Source organism: Phasianus colchicus, chromosome 3 (genome assembly GCF_987193195.1).
Source record: "Phasianus colchicus chromosome 3, bPhaCol1.hap1.1, whole genome shotgun sequence".
NCBI classification, from domain to species: domain Eukaryota; kingdom Metazoa; phylum Chordata; class Aves; order Galliformes; family Phasianidae; genus Phasianus; species Phasianus colchicus.
Genome location: NC_143438.1, coordinates 10855586 through 10867956, shown reverse-complemented (window position 1 = coordinate 10867956; position 12371 = coordinate 10855586). Strand labels below are relative to the sequence as shown.

General features: G+C 37.2%; 1 protein-coding gene across 2 annotated transcripts in view; it reads right to left on the bottom strand.

Moving 5' to 3' along the window:
* LOC116226445 (uncharacterized) overlaps positions 1 to 12371 on the bottom strand; it is a 175366-nt gene that overhangs the window by 126723 nt on the left and 36272 nt on the right. Inside the window, exons 7-8 of one of the 2 annotated variants that reach the window (XM_090136955.1) lie at positions 10716 to 10799; positions 5862 to 6031 (exon numbers count right to left, since the gene is read on the bottom strand). In XM_090136955.1, the coding sequence (XP_089993081.1) occupies positions 5862 to 6031; positions 10716 to 10799 (254 nt within the window). Of the gene's footprint in view, positions 1 to 580; positions 657 to 5861; positions 6032 to 10715; positions 10800 to 12371 lie in introns of those variants that run through there. The other variant, XM_031589346.2, reaches the window with a different exon arrangement.

Genomic DNA, 12371 nt, shown 5'->3' with positions numbered 1-12371 from the left:
AATGCAACACTAAAGTAAGTATAGATTCCTTTCAGCAAATTCAACTCTAATGTAAGACCACAAAAGGAAAAACGTTCAACACTTAGACCAATTAATTTATCTGTAGTTCAGTAAGACCTGTGTAGTCTCTCAGCTTTTCTAAGGAGTCTCCTGTCATAAAAGCTAGTCTACAGTTCTCTAAGTTACAGCTGGGGGTACAGATTTATTTTTTTATTATTTTAATTTTTTTAATTTTATTTATGTGTTTTTACTAAAAAGTAAAAATAAAACTTCTCTGGGAAAAGAATCTGGAAAATATACATACGTGATTTTTTTTTTCATTCTATTTACCTTTTCACACTTTGTGCCTCTATGCATCAGTAGTGCTATTTCATTCCTTTACAATATTCATGTGAGTTCTGCTTCTTTTAACAGGTGTTGGTATTTGATGTAGTCACTTAAACTTCAATAGGACTTGGCAGTCACCAATACTCTTCGACAAATCTTTCCAGTAGCCCCTGTGTATTGAACCATAGAAATGGACTTCCTTACTTGAGTCTGTATTAGGATAATGAGCCAGAGAGCTGACCAGTCAGATTACCTTAAGCAGCAGCAAATGCAGTATCATCAATTACAGTAGCTGTACACTTCATTGGTCCAGCTCAATAGAATATTAAGAATTGTTTTCGTTATTTAATTTCCCTTCTGATCTTAAAAAAAAAAAAAAAAACACAGTAAAAAATAAATGAAATCCTTTTCGGTGAAGTATAAAATACTTTCACATGATTTTCATTACTGCTATCTAATTATTTACTTGACTTAAAATTCATATAACTCCTGAACAAAACAGTCAAAAGAGAAATGCAATTGAAAAAAGCAGCTATATCAATGTTGTGGGTTTCCTGACAGCACAGCGACAGGTCTTTGACAAACACGTAAAACATCTTTTGTGGAATTCTGCTTCTGCTGAGATTCATTTCCGCCCTTCCCCTTCCATCCTCTCTGTCTCCAGAAGAAGAAATCTGTAAATCTGAGTGTTCAGAAGCAATAGGGAGGAGTCTTTGAACTTTGGAATGCTCCCAGGCTTCCTACTGAGGAAGCAGGAGTGAGCCTGACAGAAAAAACAGATATTTAGAAATGTCAGATTGCCATTGTGGAGAAGTCCCATGGCTACATATATGGTTTGGCTTCGAGTCTGCCCTGTGAGTGGTCATAGTCTCCCTGATGGTCATAGAATCTCACAAGACAGTATGAAAATACAAAGTCCAATGCAATAAACCTGATATTCCAGGCTCTGAGAAGTTCACCTCGTGTTTTTCCCCTCAAGCTTAGATTTCAGCAACATGCTTTTCCTGCAGTCCTAAAGCAGGCTACCTAGCAGGACTATTATGAGCTTGACGAGCGTATCCTAATGATATACTCCAAGACAAAGTGCTAAGCACTTTGTAGATTTCAGTCTACCTGTGCCCTTCTTCTTCCTCAGAAAAATGAAGACACACATATTTCCTGTTATTTCACATAAATGAAATGGAAATCATTATATCAGTGGGTGGTGATGCACTGGAACAGGCTAGCCAGGGAGGTTGTAGTTGCCCCATCCCTGGAGGCATTCAAGGCCAGGCTTGATGTGGCTCTGGGCAGCTTGGTCTGGTGGCAGGGGGGTTGAAACTAGATAATCTTTGAGGTCCTTTTCAGCCCAGGCCATTCTATGATTCTAGATTTTAACAGACCAGGGAGAAGCTTTGAAACTCAGATGAGAGTAGCACATAAGTAGCTTAGCTACAGCAAAGTAACCCACCTTTAAGGTGTGATGTAAAAGAAATATTACCAATTTTTGTATTTTTAACCTACAATTCTCAATAAAACTAAAGAAATGACTAATTGGAACATCATAGCCATATAAAATCTTGGCAAATGTCAAAAAGAAGCAGCCAGGTTTCAGTGCAGAAAAGTCAGACTGCTTTTAGGTGCACATATTCACACAAGCATCATATTCACACATGATCACACAGGATGGTGCAATACTTAACAGGCTACAGCTTTAATGAGGGGGAGGTCTGTAGATACCACTGGGATAAAAATGACAGCGTTATCCAAGAGTGTAGAACATGCAAGTAGATGTGTGTTTGTATTTTATATGTCTGAGGCCTTATTCCACTGAATTTGTTAGAGGAAAGACACATCGCTATCTTTCACAGTACCAAATTTATCCACATTATCCAGCATTAATCAATGGAAAACTAATAATCCCATCATCATATAAATTGATCTCTCTGACAAGGCAAGGATGATGACATTAGCCCTGTAAGAATATTAGGTCTAAGGCCCAGAGGCATTAACTGTTGTTTAACCAAAAGGTAAATCTCTCAATGAAAGGCAACATCATACTATTATCCAACCTGCAACAAATATCTCATTTCCTACCATTCAACTCCTTGTACCAAAGAGTAAAACCTGCACTCTGCTTCCAGAGGTTTTTTATTAATTTCTATTGAAGACATGTATCAAAACTGATTCTATGGCTGTAATGATCAAGTCCTGCAAGGTGTTATGCCAGCACAGAGGATTAAATGCAGCATCTGAATGCTACAGAGAAAGAAGAGGTTGAGGACAAAATGTACTTAGTCAAGGACACTGGGCAAGACACAGGAAGATGATGGCCAAGCAGGAATAGATATCCTTGATGGCTGAGGAAGTATTGGTCCCTATAATTGCACCACTCTTAAATTCTAAGAAAACTCACATAAACTCAAGTAGTCATTTTTATTGTCTCTGCTCAGAAACAGCTGAAAATCCTATACCTGGTACTTTTCCATGGCATTTGAGCCAAGGATTGGCAAGATTGTGTTATCACCAAGTACAATCTCACCCCAGTCTCCAGTGTTTGCTACATCCTCAGCAGTCTCACATGTTTTGAAAGCATCTTTTCTTTAATCAAACACATTAAGGCAGAATTATGTCAGGTCTCTCCTGTGTACATTTCTCTGCTCCATACAATCTAGTTCTGCCCATAAGCATGTATTTCTCCATTATCTCATGGTAATGCATAGCCTGCTTTGGTTGCACCTGGAACACAGGCCCAAAATTATGATTTTCTTTTAATATTGTTCATTTTTCTTTATTAAAAGCAAATGTCACTTCTTGAAATCTGTAAGGCTGCAGTGTAGGCCGCAGGAAACAGAACTGCATTCAGAATTTAATATACTTCAATATGTTTGTTAATCAAATATTGATATCTGCTTAATGTTTCTTTACAACAAACTATTGGATCTCCCCTTATGTTTTCCTTGTTGACCTCAGCTATCAGCTTTTACAGTCACAAAACAGAATAATAAACAAAGACTCAGCTTAGAGTTTCAGAGCTAAAATCTTGCAAAGCCCTTTTTCATACCCCTACAGAAAATGCATCAGCTGTTTCAAAAACTTTTAATCATGATGATCTCACACACTGAGCTTCTATTTAAATAAAAGCCATCCATTTATGATGAAGCTAAAAGCAGAGGAGGAGAGTACTGAACTATAAGGTAGAGTTAATGCTTGGATGTCCCTGTGCCAATGCTGCCAGCAAAGCTCAAGTGCAAATCAAATGCCTTATTGGAGGACATTTTTGGCAGCTTAAAAAGAAGCAGAGTCAACTCAGGTGTGTTTCTGAACCTCAGTTATGAAACCATTCTCATGCACTGTAAACTATCATTTGTTATTTTTAACTCTTGGGCTCCCACGTCTTGTTTTCATTTTGTCAAAGCAAAGGAATGTGAGAGATGTCTATTAGACTCCTTCACTCAGCCTGAGGGTTAATTACTCAGTTTGGTAGACATTTGAAAATATTATGTTACCTCTAACGGCAGAATTGATAGAAGCTTGTTTCAGGCTCACTTTATGTCATTGTGGCAGATTAAATTAACTAATCATAAATTACGCTGGCTAAAGTACATCTGTTACTCACTAAACCTGCAGATGGAAGGGAAGGATTTTTTTTCTCAATACAAAGTAAATACCACAGAATGAATCAAAGACTTTTTCAAACCAATAAATCTACAATCAAGCAGCAAAAATTGGAATTATCCCAAAGATAGCAGTGGCAGATTCTAAAGAATAGGACAGCACTCCAACACCAATCTTGAAGCTGCTACAGAAAGTACTCAGCACTGCAGTATCACAAAGGTTGTTCCACACACCATGGACAGAAGGCATATTAAGGACCAGAGAGTGCTCACATCTTTGTTACATGCACTGGAATACTAATATGACATAAGACGTGCATTTGCAACCTCAGTTTCCAATGTCATCTTGTGTTTTCTGTTGAAAGAAACTGAATGTCCCATTTCTGTGTGCTTCCAAGATAAGGATGGGCACATAAACCAATGAGGTAGAAGACAATATAGATTTTACAGTGATCCTCCTGTAATACTCAGCATTGTGCAATGCGAATGTGACATCTTGTACCACGCCAGTATGACTGAATTCCTGAATAGCACTTGGACAGCTGAAGTCAGAGATTTGTGGGAATAAGGGATGGAAAACAGTCATTCACAATCTTTTCTATGCGGTACAAAGCACTGAGTACCCATCCGCAATTACAGAACCTATCCTGATGGCAGACTAGCTCAATCACTTTAAATAAGGATTTTCTTTTTTCTTTTTTTTTTTTTCCCAAGCAAAATAAGGTAAAAATGAAATAAGTGTGTCTAAATGATCCTCCCACTAACTATGTTCAGAAGGAAGGTAAATACAGAACTGACAAACCTATTGTGTTCTTTCATGTGCTACAGAGACTCACAAATATTTGGGGGCATCTGAATATCCCAAACTTAAAACAAAAACTCTTGACATAATATAAAGTCTTCTGGAAAATTGCTATACCCAAAATTCAACTGTTCCCAGGTTCTCACTCCATCAGCCCAGTGAAGCAGGTGATATTTTTTCCCTCTTCATGTTCTCTGAACAACTTTTCAAAAAAATCCAAATCATCTTCCATGTATGATGCAATGAAAATGAAACCCAGAATGAAATACAGCCACACTAGGGTTTAGAGGGAAGGAGCAAGGAAGGGAACTGTGTCCCCACAAACATCAGCATGGCAATGATGAGGCTTGGTCTTGCAATGAAAAAATTCTAAAAACTTTCTCTGAAAATAAAAGAAAGCTTAGATCACCATTAGTCACTGGATAGCCTATTTTAAGCCCATCAGAGCCAGTGTGCTGTTCTCATGTTGCTAATTAAAAATGATAGATTCATCAATTAATCTCTCTTCCTGTCCCCTAGTCTTGCTATGAGATTTTTCATTGGGACAAATGGTAGTTAGGTGCCCACAAGTATCGTTTCAGCCCTGAAAACTTGTGTCTTTGTCAACATGAACCCAACCGTGTCTCTTCAAACTATGAAATAACAAAAAGAAAACCACAGGAAGCCTTGGCACTCTGAAAAAACACAACAGATTTATAAACTGGGAATAATTGTAGCCTCTCTACAATAAATATTGCTACATAAATCCTTCCTGGATTCCAATCTGAACTTCCTTGTTGATAGATGAATAAGCCTCTGTTAAATTTGTCAGAGAAAGATGTCCTAAGCTTAGGCTCTTGATTGAAACTCAACTGCAATACTTACTGCAGAGCAGTAAGGAACACCCTACTACTTAGGAAAGGAGCAATGAAAGCAATCTATTTTTATTCACACTGAAATAGAGACAAAGAAAGGCTCTGCTGTTAGCTAAGCAAAGTTCCAGTGACATGAAGCAAGCCGATAAAATGGGTTATCTTTTTCTCTTTCAATATATGTATCATTGGGCAGTGAAATAGAATTGGGGTGTACAAGGTCAACAAGCCAGCATCAGGTTATGAAGACAGCGATAAAATTATCTCATAGTTCTTAAGTCTGACCTGTTCCAGTGAAAAGCTGCCAAACATAATTATGTCATCCTGAACATCTCTCTCGAACTGTTCGATATATGAAGGAATCACTTCATCTTCAAGCTCCTTGTGAAGGTCATGTGTCTTACTGAAGCTGACAGGCATCACGGAGTCTGAAAAATCTTCACTGGTGACAGGGGCTGCTTGAAACAAAAGTGGTGGAATCTCTCTTAGCAAATGAGATTTCATACATCAATTAGTACCTCTTGCTTGCAATGTTTGGTCCACCAAAATACAAAGACAGCAATTCATACCACAAAATTAAAAGAAATAAGTAAATATAAAGCAGGTGGCAGATTCCAAATACCATTACGAGGAAAACTACCCTTAAGAGCAAAGTCAGCATAAAGGAACAGCTTGTTCCTTAAGAAGCTCAAACAGGATACTCTGGAAATCCATGGTCACTTCACTCCCCCATAAATAGAATTTTGATTTGGAGTGACTTTGGTTTTCACTCCTGGGGAAGATTAGGAATAACTGAAGTTGCAAGGGAGGCTTAGGCAGAACCACACCAAGCATTTCATCTTCCTCCCACTCACTCTGAAGGATCAGATTCCTCCCCCAGGTGTGTTCACACAGCTCCCACCTAATGAATTGGGTTCGGTTCTCCTCTCACCCACATCATTCCATTGATTTCACTGCTATGACGTATGCAGAACCAAAGGGTAGTGCTGTATGTACATAAAAAATAAATCTCATTCAGAAAGCTGACCTTACAGATAAGCCTTCCTTTTTTCACTGCAGTTTAACATGTTACTTAAAAAACACATCTTCTCATTGATATCTGTACAAACATTAGTTGGGCTCATAGATAATAAAGACACTTATTTTTGCTCATTTCTCCATATCAGTATCACTAAGATACGACAGATATCAAGTTGTCCACATCTGACTTCATATTTCTGTGTATAAATGCATGTTTTTATAGTTATTCTTGCCTTTCTCTACAACAAAATGACATATCTAGTTATTTGCCTTCCTTTTTCCCTACCCTAAGACATGAAAGCAGTTAAAAGACTTATTTCTCTCTCTGCTTTGATGTCCCTCATTCTTTAATGAAGACCAGAAAAGGAAAGATAAAACTAAGGCTATTAAAATTTTCAGTTTTGTGCACTACTCATTGTTTAATGATTTTAATTGTTGAGCCTTCTGAGCACTTAAATCACCTCAGTGCCACCAACACACAGGAAGTAGTTTGTGTTTTTTTTTAAATTTAATTACAACAGGATACAAATTCAAAATCAGTTGGGGGAAGTGTACAGTAGATATAAACAACCTAAACCATTACCTTAGGGTACACAGAATCTCTTCATGTAGCATCTTACAAGCCTAATGAAAAGTGATTTGACCTACAACTATTAACTGCAAAAACAAAATGATGTTTACATTTAAATTTACTGTAACATTAAGGGTTTGGCTAGCACAGAAAAAAATCCAGGAAGCACTGGAAATGAAAACATTGCCAACAGCAGAGGATGCAGTATTGCCTGTTCCATACTGTGTTGACACAACGGGCCATATGCTCAGCTGGTATAAATCAGTTGCCTTACTGCTTTCACAGGAGCAGTGCAAGTTTACATCCTGGGAGGACAATACATTCCCATTTCAGATCTGCTGGGTGTAGATAGAGAGTCTTTATATATCAAAAAAAGGAAGAAAAGCATTCAGTCTGAAAGGCAATCATGCAGTGATTCATCAACATAGCCTTTCTCTTTTGGTGTTTATCATTGTTGTGAGGAACTGTATCAAGTGGGTTTGGTTTTGGTGGAAGACACTGAGCTCATTACTGACTGTTTTGTGGAAGAAGAACTAAAGAAGAGAGAGAACATTTTCTAAAGCCTTTCCAAGACAGATAACTAAAAATACAAACATGAGTTATGGCTCAGATTTGAAAATTATTTGATGGAAAGACACATATGAATTAAGCACCACTGGAAAAATTGAGCTGGAGACAAGGAGACAATGTGTTTGTTCAGTTGGTAGCTCCTTCCATGCTGTTTTACAAAGGAACATCTGAAACTTGGTCACCAATACATTGCTCCAGATCTGAACTGACCCAGCATCGTGCTGAAAGAGGCTCCAGCTGCTGCCTCTGTGCAAAGCTTGACCAAAAGAAAGTCTCCACCTCCTTGCTAACCGAATTAGCCACTGTTAAAAATGTTACTGATTTACATGTGCAGGAGGAAATGGCTGAAAATTTGAAATGAAGTTCACTGATAGGTTGATAAACTAATTAAAAACTGGATTGCCTTGACTGTATTTAATGGCACAAGTCATACCTGCAATAGAATGTAAATCATTAAGGTTTCCTCTTCTTTCATTAAGGCTTTATTTATCGATGCTATGATGTAATTCAAAGAATCTATCCAGTATTACTTGGCTGCTTTTAACTTCATTTACTCCTACATTTGTCCATTGGAGAGCAGTTGTTTGCATACTGAGTTGGGACTTTAAAGGACAGGTTCACCAGCTTACTACAACTCAATGCAAGTTTGAATGCATAAAGCACCTATAAACTCCACAAGGAAAATGAATTTTGGCTGCTTGGTTCCAGAACACTATTAAATAAAAAGAAAACATACCAAAGGCTCATTTATCAAACAGCTAAGTTCCTACAAAACATTTTGCTTTGATTTTTCTGTTGTTTTCAAAGAAAAATGTAATAAAAATGTTTTCTATTCTATGGCACCTGGCATCATTTAGACATACATTTTATACTGTTTGACAGATTTTACTCCTAGGTAAAAAATGTACAGTCTACATCTTCTCTAAAAAGCAGACAATCAACATTTTAGGTTGATTGTAATATGATTTAACATGTACCACAATAGTGACCAACAGCAACAAAATGCTTTAAATATGCAATGATATAAGTTCTGAGAGCCATGTTCTTTCTTTTCCTGTGGGGATCATCTATTAATTAGGACTGTATGACTACGTGATTTTTCAGTTCAGTGGTCAAATGGAAAAAAAGAAGCCTTTCTATAAGAGTGGAATCAAATGAAACCCAGTTTTCTACAATTTTTTAAGATGTCTAATTAGGGTCAAATTCTCATATTAGCTTTTCCCTCAGTGGAGATTTGTCTGCTTTGCTCAGCTGCCCACTTTCATAAAACTGGTAGGGAACTCAGACCTGTGAGATTTGTTCTCTGTTAAAAAAAAAAAAAAAAAAAAAGGTTTTGGAAGAGGAAAACAGGTTCAAAAATTTAAAGTGAGAAACAGAAAGGCAGGAATAAATACAGCTCCATACAAATACACAGAGGTGAAGACTGAACAAGCCTTGTTTACTCAAGAAAATTCTGCTCTTCTCAGAGTTTTATTCACCAAAGCCATAAAGAACCTCAATAATAAATTCAGGTGGGAAAGGATACAACATTCACCCACAGCACTACTTCTGATGCCTGTATGGTTCTTTTCATGAAATAGAAGTGCTGAGACAAGATGGCAGCAGACTGCTGCAGCTCCCACATTCACTCTGTTCTTGCATAGGCACAGGGCTCTGGCATGCCCATGGAACATCAGACATCGCTGTTAGTTTATTTGCCTGCCCTTGAATTAAACCTGGCAGTGAGGTCAGGGTTCCATGTGCACGATACCCACCCTCACAGCAGCCCTAGAGGGAGATCATCATCCTCTGTGCATTCATGACATACATTCAAATGGCTCTGGTCAAGGGGAAGGTGGTTCCAGAGGCAAATGCAAGGGAAGAATTGTTTCTAGGGTGTGATTAGTCTGACCAATTGAGAACCAGATGTGTTAAGTGAGATGAACTGCTGTCCAGAGCAGCTTCTCTCACCCTCTCCCATGAATTCAGGGGGAATCACAGCAGCAGACTTTCAGAAAGCTAATTGAAAAGGTATTGGACCTTACCTGGGGTGGCCTGTAAATGGCATCAAGACATTTTCCTAAATCACACAGGGATATTTGGAGGATAAGGCTATGGAAGACCACAAAATGCCATAAATATTGGTAGAAGGAGACAGTGTCCATCTTTCCTACAGAATTAACATTGACTTCACCACAACCAAGTTTTTTTTTATTATTTTAATGTATGCTGTTGTAAGACAAAAGCAACACACAACCTACAGCACTGCTATAAGCTTTCTCAGTGATGTGGAACTTGAAATTAACATGCATCAGTCCAGGACTTGCTAATAATGTGTTAAAGATTAAAGTTTAAGCTACATGCATGAATATGCTGGTTGTATTTTATTTTCCTTACATTTAAAATAAGACAAAATGGGTTTCAAATATATTACTGATATGACTAATGCCAAATCAAGGGATTTTGCAACCCCAGGCAAATGAAAAGTTTGCCTCTTCTAGAATAAACTGACTCACAAACTAGTCAGGAAACAAGTTCCTGGATCTCCACTGCTGTAGGCAACAGCCTGCTCTATCCCTCTGACAAAGTATGCTTTGGATATAACAGAAATATTACAGGAAGTACCATACGGTACAAAGAATAGCCCACTTATTTATGGGCTTAAAAAAAGACTTAGATTTCTAGCTTTAAGGATGTAAGCAAGGACTTTTCCAGTCTTCATTCCTGGAATTTAGCAGGAGTGAAATAGCATAAAGAAAGCACACCATCTAAGTTACGCTTAAACTACATAAATGGGACTCCAACAAAAGCATTCGGGGGAAGAGATCTACAGTCTCACAGTGAAATCACTGTCCTTTTTTTCCTTCTGAGTTCAAAGGGATGGATTACTACTCTTCTGCTCTCATTCAGTCTCAAGAGAATTTTGTTTTTCTTTATGAAATTGATAGTTTATATCTGTATATGTATATATGTGTATATATGTGTATATATATATTTACCTTGAGAGTCCATTATCTTGCTTGCTTCATCTAGAAGCTTCATCAGTTTACCATACAGGATTTGCTCTTCAAATTTCACAGGATCTTTCAAAACAAATAAACAAACAACAACAAAACAACAGTGAGACATCTAATGTTTCTTTGCTTCTTTCAGCAGTATTTCAGAGAACATTATTTTAAAGTATAAAGATAAATAAATACAAAAGAAACACTTTGACATACAGATTATTTTTTGTAGTGTAGAGCCTCACAGCAGAGCTGTCATTTTCTTCTGCGTTATGAAAGACATTTTAAAATGAAAAATATATCGTTGCACATTTTTCAAAGGTGATCAATATTATGTCTTAGTCTGTACTGAAACTGGCTTTCTAATTCTGCTAATAGACTTGCTGAACTGATTATATATATTCAGATTGCCAGGTGAATTCTATTTTACTCATAATAAAAATCAAAGTACCTCATTTCTTCTGCAATACGATTTTGGATCCTTATTAAAATTTTTACCTTACTGTCCATAATACTAACACATTATCTAGCTTGAGTAGAAGTTACAGTATACTATGAATTTTGATCTTGGGACAGGTTTATCATTCAAATACCCAATAACATCTGCAGATTTTTAAACAGAGCAAGGGTCCTGGACACACATGTTCCTTTTTTCCTGGATGGAAAGAGAAGGAAATTGTATGTATCTTCTGTTAGAGTATGACCATCCTGGACCAGACTTCAGTTCTGACCTGTTTTTACTCTGTCTACTACATACAAATACAGTTCTACTTATGTAACATTTATTCTGCAAGGAAAACAGGAAACTAGGCAAGCATCCTGTTCATGACTATGTGTGATAATGAGTTGTTGAGATGTCTGTTGTCGAATTAAGGGATGGACAGATTCATAGACATACAAATGACTGTGAAACTGACATGACATTCACGTATCACATTTCACTGGCTCTGAGTTGATTACACTACAGATTTTAGGAGATAACATAGAAAAATAAGCATTTTATAAATGACATTATTCCAGGAAAAGAAAGATATTGTGGTCCCAGTCAAATAATTAGGTATTTGGGGGCTTTAGTGAAGTTTTATTATGTTACTGAAGAGCTGTTATTGTTTTTCTGTCTGATTCCACAGTGGATTGTACAAAAGAAAGCAATTCAAAATTCACCTAAAATTGCAGTGTTTTGTCTTCAACACACAGACCAAAAGGCTCTACGAAAAACAGGTCTAACTAAGTTAGAAAAAGTAAGATAAAAGAATGGAATTCTCTTCTCCACAATTTACTAGAGATGAAGAGGAGCAAAAAATTATTTATTTCTATAATGCTTGCATTCACGACATGCAGTTATGCATCACTAATCTCAGATAAATGCTCCCACATCCAACCTGCCATCTATTGATGCTCGGTCAATACAGCGCTTTAACTGCTCTGAAAATGTCAAGACAACCAACTTGAGGCCAGTACTGTCACTCGTAGGTCTCTTATAAGCAGGCCTTACCCTAGATTTGAGTGAGATTTTTGCCAGGGAAAAAAAAGGAAGAGCATCCAAGCTCAGCCATACATGTCTCTCAAGTTTGGCAGGATACACTACTGTCTGGACTTTCTTAAAGCCTCCTTCCAGATTAAAAAAAAAGAAAAAAGATTACATGGGTA